Source organism: Nestor notabilis, unplaced genomic scaffold, assembly GCF_000696875.1.
Source record: "Nestor notabilis isolate BGI_N333 unplaced genomic scaffold, ASM69687v1 scaffold20271, whole genome shotgun sequence".
NCBI classification, from domain to species: domain Eukaryota; kingdom Metazoa; phylum Chordata; class Aves; order Psittaciformes; family Psittacidae; genus Nestor; species Nestor notabilis.
In genome coordinates, this window is record NW_009914489.1 from 20339 (window position 1) to 38436 (window position 18098).

General features: G+C 40.8%; 1 protein-coding gene across 1 annotated transcript in view; it reads right to left on the reverse strand.

The window, feature by feature from the left end:
• LOC104412867 (ubiquinol-cytochrome-c reductase complex assembly factor 1) overlaps positions 1-18098 on the reverse strand; it is a gene marked incomplete at its 5' end in the record, with an annotated part of 36328 nt that continues 18230 nt past the window's right edge. The window contains 3 exons of the mRNA XM_010023692.1: positions 1-135; positions 2794-2907; positions 4292-4369. Coding sequence (XP_010021994.1) covers positions 1-135; positions 2794-2907; positions 4292-4369 — 327 coding nt within the window. The remainder of the gene's footprint in view (positions 136-2793; positions 2908-4291; positions 4370-18098) is intronic.

The following is an 18098-nucleotide window of genomic DNA, read 5'->3' on the forward strand; positions in this document are numbered from 1 at the left end:
TCAGAGTCCTTCGTCATTGTAAACAGGGGAAAGGGGCTTGAGGATGCTGCGGGCGTTGCTCTCCACGAGCGGCCGCCAGCTCACCTCACCCGTCAGCAGCAGGTCCTCCCCGCTCAGCGCGTCCAGGTGCTGCACCTGCAAGGACAAGGAGTTAGTGCAAAGTGTCCCATCACCCCTTAAGTGCTACACAGACAGGTTTGGTTTCCAGAAATGAAGCACAAAAAGGCGATTTTAACATAGCCATTTGTGTGAGACCTGGAAAGATAATTTGTCTCAGTCTCAAGAGTCAGGGAAAGGCTGAGATAAGTATCTGCAGATCCACTGAAGTTAACTGCGTAAAGTCTTCTACTAATAGCTTACCTAATGCTTCCTCTCAAAGTTTGGCAACAGGACAAAGAGGAGCCACGCAAAGCTAACATGAGTCATTTTATCTCCCCAGCAGCTAATTCAGGTGACACGCGGATAGTACCATCATCTACCTGAGTGCTCTCACAGAAGTGGTTTCACACAGACCAAGGCTTGCATGATAGAAAAAAGAGAAGCCTGACCAGCAGGGAACACCTAAGAGTTGTAATATAAAAGCCCATGAGGTGGAGGAGATGAACATGGAATGAATGCTCATTCTTGCAATACAAGAAATACTTGGGATCAAATTAAATTTCAAGGTGCAATGTAAGCAAAATAAAGAGACCCCTCTTGTCACACAACACAGGGTTAACTTACTGCCACAGGATACTGTAAAGGGGGAAAGAAAAGGAAGTTCATCAAGGGTTAGTAAAAGAGAAAATCACCACTTCTGGCTCAGGAATTCTGTGAACACTGATTGCTAGGAGAGCTGACCAGTAGTACACATGCTTGCCCTGTTACTATAGTCTTCTCTGGCAACCCCTAACAGCCAACGTTAAAGACAGGTTCAGCAAGAAACTATGGGGAAGACCTGGTACACAGTGCTGACTGGGAACCAAAGATAATTTGACAAGGAGTTTCTCAACAGAGGAAGGAATATACCGATGGCCACAGCGGGTCAGACCAAAGAGCCACCTAAGCACCATATCCTGTTTCTGACAGTCGTCAACAGCAGATTCCCCAGTTAAGTACAATGCATGCATACAATGTTATTCTCCTTGTTTATTCTTCCTCCCTCTCAAAATCTCTTAGTTCAGGAATTTTGAGCCTGAGGTGGTTGTTGTGGATTTAATAGCCCTGTACAGGCTATTAAATTACCTTGCCAGTGGCTTTGGAACCCATGTGCCACTGTAGCACCCCAAACAACCCATGGCAACGTTATGTCCCCACATTCCTGTATCAGTGAACAGCCTTTCCTCGCTCACCTTTCGTATGCCTTCAAGATTTCCCAAAGCTGTCTCATATTCTTTCTCAGCTGTTTTTCAGGCAGGGAATCCTACTCACTGCTAATGGAGAAGCTGTTTCATGTCCTCCTTACTGCTCTTCTCTGAGCCTTCCTCAGTTTGGTTTTTATCTTTCTTGATGGTCGGAACCCAAACCATACTTATTACTCAAGATCACAAGGGTACCATGGATTTAAATAGTGGCATGAAAACACTATTTTACTCTCAGTAGTTCTGAGCATTTGGGTTTTTTTTAAACACTACAGAGTGCTGAGCTGACACTTGGATAATTGTAGTCTCAAGGACTCATTCCTGTGTGGTAACAGACAGTTCAGAGCTCATCAATATACATGTAAAGCTGGGAATGTTCTCCTCAAGTGCACCACTTTAGAGCTGTCTGCAGGAATGACTTGTATTCACAGAAGCAGTGCTCATTCTTCCCCAGTGTGCCACATTCACCTGTGTGATCACTGCTTCCTATTGAACTGCTGACAGTTTCTGTCCTATCCTTTGCTTGCAGGTACAGAAGTGCAAGAAATTCCCCATTTGGCAGCAAACTGTCCCAAAGTAAGTAATTTTCACATGTGTTTGCTCCCTGCCAATCTTCAGTTTTAAACTTTCCTACAGCCTCCCTGATGTTAATCATCAGCAACCTTAAGCATTGTCTGTCCCTCCTGAGAAGCCCTCTGGCATTCCAAAAGCATCCCTTACAAAGTTCAACCCTTTACTTCCCATACCATTTTCTCACACACCCCCCGAAATATTTTCTCTTCAATCTCTATCTGAATATAGTATTGGAAACATTACAGAGAATGTTGTTGTGGAGGTTCTGGTCTTCGCTTCCCTGTCTAACAGCCTACAGTCTTCCTCCAGAACCTCTCTCAGCCCTCTTCTGTCTTTGGTACCTACCTGGTACCCATTCCTACCACATTTCCTAGAAACCTGGTTTACAAACCTCCCAAGGGTTGAGAGGACAAACACTACTTAGTAGAGTTTCTTGCAGGTAATAACTGAAACATAATAATTCTGGAAAACAAAACCTCTTTTACTTGTTTCCCCACAAACATCATCAGGAGACTTTCAGGCTCTGTGTGCCATTTCATTATGAAGAGGATTCCAACTCTGAAACATCAATTATAATTCTACAGCAAATTGTAGCCCATTTCTGACATATTTTGTCAAACCCCTCCACAGCACAAATCCAGAAAAATGTAAGTAAGATTGCTTTCAACATTCCCTGTATTTCTCTGCAGCCGTTTTCCATCAAAATACAATAAATGTCTGCCTGGTTTTGTATTTTTTACTTTTTTCTCCTTAAAAATAATCACTGAACATAAAGATCAGTTATGGCAATTGAGCTACATAGTATGCAAGCAATAAAAATAAATAGTTAATATTCTAAACAGGAGAATGAAGCGAAGTTGCACTGTGAACTGCAGCGTACCTGTTTGCGCACGTACTCTACAAGTAACTCCAGATGTCGAGGGTCCTCGCAGTTCTTGTTAAAGAGGTTTCTCCAAAGAGCTGCTGCCAGAACATGATCGTCAGACAAGATTCCCTAAAGGAAACATGAAGGGAGAGCAAAAACTGCATGTGAAGAGGGTCTGAACACAAGACAACCCCATTACTCTACTTGGCAACTGACAATATTAGCTGCCTCAAAGCCCACACCTGCTATGGGCTGTATGTATGAAATGGCATCAACATCACTTGTTCCCAGAATGGAAGAACAACCCCAGCCTTAAATTAATTTACGGAGCAGCCTGTAACAGATATTCTGCAAAGTTAATTTGGAAAACAAACTGGGTCAGGACACTCCTAATGTAGGAGCTGATAACTACATTTCTACGTTATGAAATCTTAACCATAACAATTTTGGCCTTACAGACCAGACAGCACGACCTTACAGAGCTGGATGAAGCCCATGGCACTTGGAAAAGAAAAAGTGAAGGATGAAGAAACATACTCAGGACTTTGCTGTTTTATATTCTACATGAGATAAAGAGAACCCCTCCAGAGCAAGAACTATCTAGACTTTTCCAGTTAAATCTAGTATTAAATTTGGCTTATACAGAATCACATCCATGAGCGCTTTTTGTCTAAATTCTCCCCTACTTTTATTGTCTTTTTAGGTTATGTGATGTTAGCACCATAGTCTCATCTCTCCTGTTCTGCTAACACATTTGCCAAAGCAAGAGAGGATTTTAAACATTCAGTTAAAAATAAAAACTGCGAACATTTGTCTTTAACTAGACATTTTTTATCCAAAGAGTGTCAACAAAACGAGAAAAGAAAAGACGACAGACACAGGCAGACACCTCTTGGCTATACTTAAAACTAGATTAAAGACTTGCATCCATAACAGTATCCACAACTCTATGAAGTTTACATTCATAAGATATTAATAATGCAAGCAATAATTTCACATGTGAATAAGACCATCTGAAGAGCAACATTCAAGACAAAAAAAATTAACTACTAAAAGAGATGATGTAATTGTATCATCTTCTTGAAAGCCCTGCAGATACTTGTTGCAATGGTGCTTTTGGTTCCTCACATTATGAGATGCTATCTATAAATACCCTTATAGAGACTCTCTGTAAATACTCTCTTTGCTTTTAAAGTATAGCTGAGTACAACAGGATTCAGAGAGAGGAAATTATTTACTGATGGTCAAGCAGTGACAGTGAAGAAGTACAAAGAACATCCTTCCTCCCTGTCCCACAGTTTAAATCAATTTGCCGTGTGCTTGCTTGCTTTCTTCTTAAAAGCACTTTAATTCAAGGCGTAAAAATGATCACAGTAATTATTAAGTCTGCTTCCGTAACATACCATTTCTCCAAAGATATGTATGGCAAACGTTTTGCCCATCTGAGTATTCAGTGTTTGTGAATTAGATGGTCTACTTGTTCTTGCACATTCTCTGAAAACATCCTTCTTACCTCATCATATCCAAATAGAGCTGCATAGAAATTTTCTACCATACTTCTCATATCTTGCTTTAGAACAACAGAATTAATCTGAAAAATAAACCAGAAGACCATCTATATAGGCTCTAAAGAAGAGGTGATGACAAAATAGTATCAGTTTCACTCTGAGCAGTCAAAGAAGAAACACAGTGCTTTGGCCCACATAGGTTAGGATTTAGCTGTAAGGAACAATGTTAGCGCAGTTAAACATTTTAGAACAAGATGCAATACAGCTCTGTTAGTTCTGTACTCCATGAAAGTCAGTGTTACTCCGGATATACGAATGGCAGAAAACCCCTCAGCCAACAGCACTGACATGTAGCTACATGAGCAGAGAAAAACTGCAGCTGGGGAAGGAGTGAAGGCAAGGCCATCCTTTCAGTGGTAGCCCAGGCTAAGATAATGAAGACTCCTCTGTACTTCAACTATTGAGCAGAGTTTGTGATGATCCAGGTACTTCTGCCTGTGCTGTAAGCGTGACTCAGTCCAAGTTCCACACTGACTTTTAACTCAATTTAACAGCTGCTTAAATATTTGCTGTTTTGGCCTAAGCCACCCCTTAGCTTGCAGAACTGACTCCATGTAAGCTTAAGCCAGAACCAAAAGAGATTAACTGCTACGTCCAGAGTGATGGCTGAAATACCTCACATCCATCTCCCTCATATGAACTATTCAGTCCTTTTGCCTGTACTTTCTAATTTGATCCACAAAATGATTTAATAAACAGCTCCTCTCCTGAGGGCTAAGCCACACTCCAACTGGCAAAGCTGCTTCTTGGTATTGACTCTCGGGAGAGATCTAGGAGAAACTAACCATTTCTTTTCTACAGGTCTTGCATACAGGTTAGATATTAGGAAGCAATTCTTCCCTATGAGGGTGCTGAGGCGCTGGCACAGGGTGCCCAGAGAAGCTGTGGCTGCCCCATCCCTGGCAGTGTTCAAGGCCAGGTTGGACACAGGGGCTTGGAGCAACCTGCTCTAGTGGAGGGGGCCCCCGCCCATGGCAGGAGGTTGGAACTGGATGAGCTTTAAAAGGTCCCTTCTAACCCAAACCACTCTATGATCGTATGAACTACAAATGACAAGGATAATTATCTCCATACCTGCACACCAGCACAACACTCACGTATGAGACTGCATCTTGGAATGAGACTGCATCTTGGAGACAGGTTTTACCAAAAATAAACTGCAAACAGGATTATAGGGTAGGACATCAGTTCTACACAGAATAATCCCCACTCTCTTTGGCATACAGCTTGTCACACTTACAACAGTATGAACCACATGTCCTACACAGTTTCTTAGTATCCTTAAAAGTACTCACCTTAGTAATTATGCAACAGCTTTTTGATCAAAATGTGCTAGTTTTTGCCACGCTAGCAAATCTCCCGTTCAAATATTCTTCCATTAAACCACTGCCTTTTTTCATCTGTTGATTTTTATAGAAATGCATATAGTGCAAACACAAGGAAAATTCCTTTTATGTCAGTTACTCATATTTTTCCATTAATATAAACTATTAAAATTCATGCAGCTATTTTACAGGCTCTCAAGATTTGGAGACTCGTTATTACGGCCTGCTGAAAAAAAAGAACTAACCATAAGAAATCAGAGGGTTAAATGATGACTGCAACTTCTGTAATGACTTAATTAAATTTTTATGGAGTACATAAACTATGATGTCATTTCTACCCAACCATGCTCAAACTTTCTCTGCATGTCAGAGATCGTGGTTTTTCTCAATAGAACGTACTTCTAAATAAGCTGCACTTCTAATAAGGGGGAGCAGGTCTCATGTAACACACTCAATAAATTATCCTTCCATTTTAAACAAACAAATTCCATGAGTTATTATATATTTGCCACGCACTTTTTATGACATAATAAAAATGTTACCTCAAGGATTACTTAACACATACTACAAATGTTACAGCAGGCAACTGCAAGGGGCAAAGAAAACAAATAGTCCCATTACAGAGACAAGTCCTGGACTATACATCCCCAGGGAAGCAGCTTTCTGTACTAAAAGCTAAGAGCAGCAGCTTTAAGTTAGCAAGAAATAGATTGATGAAGGAGATAACCAAGTTAAACAAACATGGCAATAAATACATCTTAAAAGACAAACAGTTTAAAACAGAAAATATGACTTTGGGGATGGAGCACTATCTTGGGCAATAAAATTACACTTAAAGGAATACTGCAATTTCTGAGGAATACAACCAGCAGTGGTTAAACACAAACATTGTAGGAAAAATTCTTTATAAAACAGGGCAAAAGAGTAAATCTAAATCAGTATTTGTTGGAAATGATTCCTCTCTTTAAGCTTGTTCATGTTCTTACCACTGGCAAGGGTCAGGATCTGGTTGGTTCTGACTCTGCTGACTCTTCCACCATTTGTTATTAAGAAAAAAACCTGCTAGGCAATTCCAAGTGAGTAACTGCTAAAACCTCCACAATCAGTAACATCTGGAGCCCTTCTAGGGACTGAACCCCTGTGCCTTCTTTGGAACAACCCATTGTAGAGCTGTCACCTGAATAAACATATATACCATCACCTAAATTGACACACAGATCTATCTTAGCTCGAAACAATGAATATGGTTTTGGTACATCTCACATTTATAAGACCTTTAAAAAAAAGGGAATGTACAGCTAACCTATCATCCTTCTACATGTCACAACTTTTCACTGAAAGACTCCATGATGCCCCATTCTGCTGCAAGACAACTGCAGCACACGACTACTGCACTTGCATTATAATGTTGCAGTAAGATACCTCATCTTCAGCCTCAATGTGTTCAACACACATCATTCAACAGCCAACTGGTGAGACTTCCGCTACATCAGACAATTTACAGTATCAAGACCCAGCGAAGGGTTTTATTCTAACAAAATTTATAGAATCCCAGAGTGGTTTCGGTTGGAAGGGACCCCAAAGCTCCTCCAGTTCCAACTCCTGCCACAGGCAGGGACACCTTCCACTAGAGCAGGTTGCTCCAAGCCCCTGTGTCCAACCTGGCCTTGAACACTGCCAGCGATGGGGCAGCCACAGCTTCTCTGGGCACCCTGTGCCAGCGCCTCAGCACCCTCACAGGGAAGAACTTCTGCCTAAGAGCTCATCTCAATCTCCCCTCTGGCAGGTTAAAGCCATTCCCCCTTGTCCTGTCCCTACAGGCCCTTGCCCAAAACCCCTCTCCCGGGATGGGGTATTCTAGGAATTTCTAGGAAAGTAAGAGCATACTGCTGGCCATGTAGGAAAATATCTTATCTATGGGCACAGCTTTTAAAGTGAAAGCTGCTACAGCATTAGTCAATATTAATGCCTCTTGTTGCATTGAGCATTCTTTCGCAATGGATCTCCTCCTCATCCCCACGTCCTGTGCTTTCGCTTATACTGTCTCAGCGTGCATAAACTGGGAAACATGCCCTAATGCAACCTACTTCCAAGGAGGCATCCAGCCCACAGGATCAGCCTAGAACCATCACAAAGATCATCCCTGTGGAACAGGGACACTGGATCATCAACTGCTTCACTCAACAAATGTGTTCCTGACAGACCACACTAAATGCTAGCATAGACATAGCTGTGATGTCCATGGGCTACACTATTTGAAAGCACTTTAACAGGAGTTTCTTTCTGTTACAGCTTTTGCCAGCATGTGTTGCACCCTTAAGCTACTTTAACACATTAATCCATCCATAGACTATAAAGCCAGAAAGGGCACTTCTAACTGCACCTTGTACAAGCGCTAGTCATTGAATTTCATGCAGCAATTCCTCTCTTTAGGCCATAAGTTATGGTTGAACTAGATTTTTTTATGAAGAGATTTCAACCAGAAGAAATGATTAGATCATAGAACCTGACCCTCTGCATATCACAGACCATTACATTTCACTGAGCTCCCTCTGTACTACGCTCAGTAAATTGTGTTTGGCTAAAGCGTATCACCCTCACAGTTGAACATGTGTCTCTCATTTTGGATTTGAATTTTCTGGCTTAAGTTTCCACCCCCTCATTCTCATTATACCATTCCTGCAAGAATAAAAAGCCTCTTCTGTACAATGTATTTGCTCCTGTACCTGTACACAGCAGATGTGTCAGCACAGTCATCATTGCAAATTAAGATTAGAGTCTTTAGGTAACGTTAGCATTACGTGCACTGATACTACATCATCAGCGCACTCCTGGAGTAGTTGAAGTTGTAATACCGAAGTAGTGTTTTATGCTGATACAGTAAAAAATAATTCATCTCATGCGCAAAACAAGTTACACAGGTAGGAGTACACTTGTTGTTATGACTTAGCCTACTCTGGGGACTTCTGTTAGCCACACTGCCATAACCATCAACAGCTCCTACTGACACTGGTTTTGCTTTCCAGAGAGTTCAGTATCAGCAGAACTTCCTGAAGGAGATACAGGACAAATCTTTCATTACAAAAAACACCACTCCTCAAACATTTAGGCTTCCTTATGCACCTTCTCTCAAGTTGCATTTGGAAAGAATGACTTATAATATATAGTTTGTGTTAGTTATAAATAATATATAACCACATGTGGCTATATATGGGCTTTTAAAGGGTTCGCTGCCCTCTTAATAAGTGCACATGACGTTAAATGGGAAAACCTGCATAGAGCCCTTTTATTTCCTCCAATAACATAATTATTACTGTAGCTAGGATCAAAAAGATTAAATTAATAAACCAGATTAAAAATATCTCTGTAGCAAAGTGCCAAAAAGGAGAGTTCCTTCAGGCAACCTCAGAGTTGGGAAACGACAAAGATATTGCAGAGATTATTTTTCCAACCTTCATTTTTGAGTCCTATTAATCCCTCTGTTCCTTTGTCTGCAAACTGGCTACGGTGGTGAGTCCCCATCTGCTTTGTAATATTAACTTTTCTGATAAATTCTCTAATACAAAGTAAGTAATTTTGTAATGCCCCTCAGCAGAGAATTAACTTCAGAGAATGAGATTTAAAGCCTTCTTCAGTGTTCAGTGACAACCTACTTCAACGTTGTATTAACCCAGACAAAAGCTACCTGTTAGGCTGTATCAGAACCAGTTCCTGCCATAATCTTCAATCCATAAAAGCAACCTGAAACTTTTGCAAGCTCTGCTACCTTCATAACAACTGCTTACTCATCAATAACACTCCTTAGAGCATGTTTATTTGAAGCAGACATAGAAAAGCAAGTTATACAACATTAGCTACATATTCCAGCAAACCCAGACGGTCACCCCTAGCTAGCTAGTATCAGGAAAATGAGGTAGCTTTCTGCCTTGTGGTCTATTAATTTGGAAACTCTGCCATGGTAACAGGTAAGACATTCAGAGGTGATCCCAGCACAATTCTGACTGTATTAAATATATCTTTTTCTGTAGCATGTGACTGGCAGAGCTCATTGACAACCTCTCAAGAGAAAGGTCAGGGAAAAAGAGGTCAAACCTCTGAGCTTCCCACCCAGTCCTGCGGACTCTCTGTAAGAGTGAGCAGTTGTTTAAGGGGTTTCCTGCAATGCCTCTTTAAAATAAACTACTTGCTAAAAGCCTAAAACTGATCATGACCATGTTTCTAAACACACCAGAATCAAGAGTTCAGGCTGATAAACTGAAAGGAAGTCACACAACCAAATTTAAAAGAGGCACTTGACAGCAGTGAAGATAAATAAATTAAGGTAAATATTCACCATGAGCACTTACAGAAATCCTGTAAAATTCCATGTCTCTACTGAGAGAAACCTCAGTAACTGTCAGGAAGAGTCACACACAGGAAACACTGCACTGGATCGGACCAAGGGTCCACCTAACATGGCATCTTGCCTTCAACAGTAGGCAGGCACACTGAAAAGTATGAAGACTACAAGCTGATATATGCTTCCTCCAAGTATTCTCCCAACCAAGCTCAGCCCAGGACAACCCTCAACCCTTGATATTTGTTTCCATAGTAACCTTCAAAAGGTCTCTTGTCGAGCAACTTGTCCAGTAAAGTTTCTGCATCCACAACATACTTCAGCAAGTACCCTGGTCTGCTACCCATGATGAGAACCACCACCTCCTGTTTGTTTCTATTGAAACTGCCTTCTGCTAGTTCCATCTGGTGGCTCAGTTTTTTCACTGGATGAGGCAATGAATACACATTGCCACATCATCTCAGGATTCTGAGTCCATCATATGCCCTGTGATATGATCTGACCATAGAAAGAGACTTCAGATAACCTAATAAAAGTCAAGAGCAACAAAACCCCTGCGATCAGAAAGTATTAAATGAAACAAAACATCTTAGATAACGTTTAATAGGACTGCAAAGCCATGAAAGGTGGTATCCACTTTGAAAAGTATTTCAGCAGAATCAGGTAAGTACAAATCAGTAGAAAATACAATAATAAATGAAAAGAACAACCACAGATACTGATGACCAGTAATACCCAGTGCTGATAAAGGTACTAGTACACCAGAACAATGTGCACACATTTAGCAGCTATAGTTCTAGAAATGGATCTTAAAAGAGATACAGCTCAACAAGTCAGTAGTGAACAAAGACTAATACATTTTAGGAATTATTATGAAAGGAATATAGAACAAAAGAGGAACCCTATTCAGCCACAAATCCCTCGAGTCCCCACATACAAAATGCTGTAGATATTTATTACTTTTCATCTCAGAACACATCCAAAATAAATAGAAGACACAGAGAAGAAGTTAAGGTGCTGAGACATATGAGGAAACACTAGTTATATTCAGAAAAAAATGATGAGGAAGATGATGGAGAGGTAACATGATGAGTGGTATCAAGCAGGTAAATAAGGAATTATTGTTCACTGTTTCTCGTAACAAGCTGGTGAAATGACCAATACTTCAAAAATTCATACAACACAATGAAGTGCCAGAAGTCATTGCCACAGGACATTAAAGAGCAAAAAATACGAAAGGGGTAAAAAAAGGGACTGCACATTCCTAAGAGGATTCTGTTAGTAGATACTAAATATGATGGTCCCCACACGACTCTCATATTACTTACTAGTGAATGGCAAGAAAATGGATAATACTGATCCACAGTCCTGCTTCTTACACTTTTTCCCAAATATCTCTGGTCATTGCTAGAAATAGGACACTGGATCCTCATCTGACATGAGAAAATGTTCAGTTTTGTTCACTTTTTGCTGATCTTTGCAGATATTGACTGGTATCTCTTCTCCCTGTGTATCTCCTCTTTCCAGCAAGCCAGCCACAGCTCCTCAGATGATCCTGGGTACCAGTCATCAGGTCACTTCTCTGACTTGTTAGGAATTTCACCTGCAATATGCTATTGCAATGAAAAAATACTGCTACCTCTACCATAGCTTTTAGTAACCTCAGGGGAAGAGGTTACTAAAAGAGGTTTTACATTTTATGTAAAAATAAGAGCAAGAATGAGCCTGCTCATACCAAACAGATCATCCTCCCCTAGGGGAAAAAAATAATTTAAAAATTCCTTCTTCAAGAATCTGGGACCAGAACAAGTTTCTGTTGGATAGGAACATCCATCCAAAAAAGCAAGCCACATCTCCTCTCCTAAAAACCCCTTTCCACGAAAAAGGCTATTTCATTTCAAAACGAAGTGACAATTCCTAGAGTCCAAGCAATCAGTCAGCCTAATCGCTGATGCTAACGCCTAGTACTGCTACAACTTTTCTCCAGTGAGTAAGACCAGGACAAATGCAAATCCTCGGTCTTACTATCTCACTTTCACACTCATTCCTGCAGTGCCTCGCGGACTGGCTGATCTGCGTTTGCTCCATCAGACTTGCCACTATTTCCTAGCAGAGCCCTGTTCCTATGTGACCTGTTTGACATTCTCCCATCAGTTCCACATTTGGGTAGAATTCTAATTTGAAGTCACATTGCTTTCCCCTTCTACCAATATTCTGCACCTTCTGGTTTCAATCAGAAGCTGAGAAAAACCCGATTTCCCCAAGCACTCCTCCTCCCCAGGGCTTCAAACACACGCATGCCACAGAATAGTTAACAGTTAAATATTTTCTTGCCAATATTTTAAGAGTGCAGAAGGTTCCAAATTGCTGGTAAAATAAACAATGCCAGACTGTGAAAACTCCTGCCTGCCATATACTCTGATGTTAACAAGAGTTTCTTTATTACTGTGACCTTTCAGAAGCGAACAAGAATTATTTCTCTACCCTAGTTCTGCCCTCAAGTAAAAGGCAAAGGAGGAAAGCAAAGCATGAAAAAGCTGCATGGTAAGATACTGGGAGTTTTCCATCTTACTTCTGTATTTCATTCAGACTTGATGCTGCTGTGAATAAATAAACTTCCAGAAGATCCTAAAAGCACAGGCAAGGAGTTTAAGAAGCCCAAAATTTCCTTACACGCCGTTTCCTGAATAGCACAGATTAAACCTACATATGGGCCATCTTCCCCCTTGCAAGTACAGAATACACCAGGAAATACAAAAGGGCAAATTTAAGATGCTTTCAATGAGACACAATATTTTGAAGCTCCTCAGTCCATGGCTCTGTCCTCTGGGGCTTTAGTCACAGAATTCCAGCAATTACAGGGTCTCTGCCATTTCCTCACTTTTAAAAAATGAAGTCTTCAAATAGCATCCACAGCCAGAAGGAATTGCCAGCACTTCCAGCATGAAGGAGACAGATGACTGTACAGTTCAGGTGACAGCCCCTAAAACCACTGGTGATTCACATGCCTGCCAGCCTTCTGTTACCTACCACATGTATGTGCTGTTATGGAATCCACACCCAAGTCATCCGAAAACCAGTTCAGATCAGTATTGCTCATTTCACATATACCAAGACTGTATTGATCCCATCTTCCATCCATGGGATCTATACCAATAGCTGAGTCTCCCTTTCCATGTGCAGTCATTCTTATGAAGGCCACTGAGCAACCTGCAAATTAACATGATGTATGCCTTGCTAGCAACAAATAAAGATCTCCAAGATCGAGTATTGACCAGAATACCATTCTGGTCAAATGTTTTAATCTTTTGTATTATTTCCCACTCTCTGAATACAGAAACAACAACATCCAAGTTCTTAGAGAAGTGAAAGAATAATTAACTAGTTAATATAGGTAGAGATGCAGCAAGTTTCTGCATCACTACAGACAGAAGAGGAAGACACAACAACTCAGGGCAGACAAGAGAATAGAATCTATTGAGATTCCCAGATCAGAATGGAAAACAGAAGAACACAGCAGTTTGCTTAGATGTGTACAAAAGGATCACATGCTGCTGCTTGTACTGAATTACTAAAGATACGAAAGCAAGCAAGCATGAAAGTGAGCACTGGAGTCATTGAATGTATTGCATTTCCACTTCCTGATCATTATATTTAGTCATGCTCTTCTAACAGGGCAGCAGGACTGAGAGAGAACAAGACTCATTACTAAATACCACAGCTGTATACATAAAAGCTTAATGAAGATCCTATCAGCCTGAACACCATGGCTGCCACAGAGGAAACAGAGAAATTATTCTCTCTTGCACACTGTGCCTCTTTCTGTCCTGGAAACAATCACAGTTTAGCCGGTAAAGCTGCACTCATGTTTTGCTCTCGGAAACAAAGCAATAAAGCAAACTTATTAATCCTTCCTCATAATAAAGATTAGAGAGGAGATCCCAAGTACCAAACAAACCACTGCAGCACCCCTGCACTGTATCAGAACCTTAACTAATGCTCATGCTGTTGACTTCCAAGACAAGCAGGCACCAAAGCCATAAAGAAAAGTAGAATTACTCATTCCTGAAGAGGAAGCAGAAGATATCAGTGACATTCCACCAGCACTGAAAAGCACAAGCAACAGTATGATTAAAATGTATTGGGAACAACTCAGAACCTCTCAATGCTCCGATTTAGAAAATAATCTGGTCTTGGTATTTTTTCTGTATTTACAAAGGAGCTTAAAAGTGCATTCATGTTTTCACTGCAGCAGCTTGGAGTTGTCAAGAAAGAACTACAACCACAACCTGATATACCCTGCTCCCAATAGTCTCAGAAGGCTTTGCCAAGCAGACCAGCTGAGCTCAGTTGAGGAATTCTAACTCCAAAAGGATGGGAAGCTGATACTGCAAAAGTCCAAAACATAGCAACATGTAACTGAACCCTGTACTGACTGCAGGCAAACCAGAAACTGGATCGTGAGTGATACGCAAACAAACAAGGGTGTCAGCATCACTGCTACCCATCCTTGCTGAGCGGCCGGTTCCCTAAGGATCATTTCCCTGTTTCCAACACCATCTCTATACTGTTAACATAAAAATTATGCAGTAACTTCATTGTTCAACATTCGAATTTTGGAAACAACACTATGTTCTGGAGAGTTTGAGGGACACGGGGCAGCACTTAACACCTACAGGCACTGCATGGCATGTGAGTCCCATGGTGAAGAACATGGGGAATAATGAGAAAGAGATTTCTAGACAGGGTGCTATAAGGTAGCTTCCAGTGTACTTCTTGCAGGCACAAAGTAGACCAAGGATACTACCTTACAGTAACAGGATCCAACACATCTGGGAAATTTAAACAGATTTTTTTATGCCAGACTCTAAAGAAAACTGGGGCAGGCCAGTTGAAAAGAACCCAAGCATGTATTATACCTTGATTTCAACAGCAGGTATCCTTGGCACATGCCAAACATGCCTATATTTCATACAGCCAGGTGATGTGAGTTCCATGGGTGCTGGTTCTAGAACATGAACTACATGAAAACAACATGAGAAAGAGACTCCTATTTCAAACCATGCCCTGGAAAGGCTGAATTTGTATCTCCATGCATCCTGGTCATTCCAGGTTTTTTCACAGTCAAGATAGTTCAAGGTTAACATTCTATACGCATGCATTTTTCTGCATATTTAAGTTATTAAGATTTCCAGAATCAAATGTACCCAATTTACCCCGAACAGTACCTGACATTATTCATTTATGAAATGACAAAATACTGGAAACTTCCTGAGAGCTTTTGAGCTCTTTGAGAAAGGATCAAGGGTTGACAAACGATTTCTTTTTGTGATGTTCATAAAACACTAAGTCCAGTTAAATCATATCATACAACACCTGATATCCTAGTAAGCAAACAAAAAAAAAAAAATAGGCACAGAACCACATACAGTGTTTTTGTATCTACTTCAGAAAGTTTTGCTTGTTTTTCTAAAAAAGTGAACACTAGAAATTGGTAAGATTTTATATCAAATGTTTTCTAAATAGTCATTTAAAAATTCATATCATTTTTCCTCTTAAGAATGCCCAAGTTATACATTTCCAAAGATACATAAACCATTTGAAACTAAAACTTTTCCTCTTTAAGTTTTATAGGGTTTTTAAAACCCTTTTTCAAGTGTACTGTGTAAACACTATCCTCTTATATCCCAGTTGATTTCCTCAAACAAAATCACTACCTCCTCTGTGACGTTTTGCTTCAGTACCCTTTGTCCATCTCAACTCCCCCTCCACCACACTGCCAGAACACCGCACACACTCTCCATCTGCCCCAGTTTGGAGCCTTAGAATAAGAGAGTGGTTTCAGTTTGAAAGGACCTTAAGATCATCTAGTTCCAACCCCCTGCCATGGGCAGGGTCACCACATCCTAGACTATGTCACCCAAGGCTCTGTCCAACCTGGCCTTGAACACTGCCATCTCTCCCATGATAATGTAGTTTCTGTCCTGTGCATCCTAAACCGACTTAGTGCTTCCCATCAGAATTTAGATACAGGCCTGAAAAGGAAGCCCCAGTATTCAAGTACAGTAGCTTCCCACTGCAGGTGAAGCAACTGCAATAGTTCAAGTCATACAAAGACCAAGTTCTCTTTTAAAATTCTATCCATTTTTACATCCCATCCTCTCATCTTCTAAAGCCATTCTACAAACTCCCTCGTCTACTCTGATTTCTGAGTCTTTAGTTAAAAGTGTCTACATAAGAATAGCTTAAACTGGTTATACGGTTATAACAAGGTTATATATCCCAAGGTTAGGAAGTTCTGTAGCCACTGTAAGGTAAAATAGCATTTTTTAATCACCTGAAGTATTCTAATTGTGAAGAAAGAAAATGGTGTTCAAGTTCACAGAGCTCAATTCTGCTCTCAGTTACACTCATGTGAACCACATTACTGGGTCTGATGGCATTACTTCAGATGTTCACCAATGTAACTGAGAGAAAATTATGGGTCACTGTACGTGAACAGCTCCAGCTAAAAGTGTAACAAAGACTGTATTGTGCTATGCACAGCAGAGCCAATAAACAAATTCAAAAGACACCTAGATGTGTTCCTGGAAAAAAAGGGGGCAGGGGTCTAAGTGGTCCAGTGGGAATACAGGGAAGTGATATTAAGATAAATTAAACAGGTTTGGCACACGGGGCTTGACAACCCCTCCTGTTCTTATCTCTTTTGCAGCTTTTAGAACATGTATGGTTGCAAAATGAATTGTTCTTTTGCACTGAAAAAACCATACTCGTTTCAGAAGCAGAATCATAGAATCACAGACTGGTCTGGACTGGAAAGAACCCTAAGATGATCTAGTTCCAATCCCCCTGCCATGGGCAGGGATGCCTCACCCTCAACCATGAATGTCACAACACAAGAGACTGACACTGAAAATGAGCCTACAACAATTTACAGGTATTTGAATAAAGCCCAATGGATCTTTCTAAGACAGCGTCGGATTTGCACCCAGGAGTATAAGAATGGGGTTCTTGGAGGAGGAGGAAGGGGGTGGGGAAAGGGCGTTGGGTTTTTGGTGTTCTGTTGGGGTGGGGTTGGTTGTCTTTTTTAACCTCAGATCTATTGTCCCATTATCAGGTGAAATCCTGTTCCAGGGAAGTCCAGTACCTCCAAGTCCCTCTGCTCAACTCTGCAGCTTCATTTAAGGGTATTAAAATACACTTACTCTTGTAGCAATTGCTTTTACGTACACACAGTTATTAAAACACAATACTCAGGTCAGTGAGGTTGAAACTCGAGTTGCTGAAGAATTCTGTTAGGAAGACAAATTCCTAGTACTAGAAGCAAATTTCTAGTACTAAATGAATTCCCCTCACAAAGTGATGCTGCCAGTTTGCACAGTACAAATCCATGCCCTGCAAGCCACGAGGTGGAGATCTCTGGCAAAGTAGGATCCAAAGGAAGTCTTTTACCCAGCCTAATGTTACTATTAACACTTTGAGCCATTGCACCAAGCCAATTTTTCTGTTTGTTTTTAAAGTTTGATAGAAATGTCACTAGTGGAAAAATTAAGTAAAGAGCACTGGTTAGCCACAGAACTGGACACACCTGGCTGCAAACCCACCCAAAGAAACTGACTTCATTAGTACTAGGGACAGCAGAGTAAAATTTATATCTGAAATATGCCTGTACCAGTAGAATTTGCTGAGGCCACAGGCTCTCGCTGTGTTTTTACAGCTGTGTCAAGTTTGGGTTTCTGACTCTTGCCGACATTCAGGAGTGCTGAAGGAGCTCAGGCTAACAGGTCCCAAAACTTTGTAGCTGAGATTTAGATCTCAGCACTTTTAACAACCAGGTTTTGAAATAATACAAACTCCCTTTGGAGTTGGAGCTGATGTAAATGAGTAGTTAAAATGCCTCACATTCTGTCACTTTCGGCTCCAATGAACTTGTGTATTTAAGAGCAGATGGTATATTTTAATAAACCATCAATATCAATTCAGGAATATAGTATCCATTATCTGCATCAGGCATTGGAATTGTTGCTGAATATGGAAATGAGCTGAAGAACTGCAGCTTTGTCAACAAGTTAAACGAACTGCATCCAACCC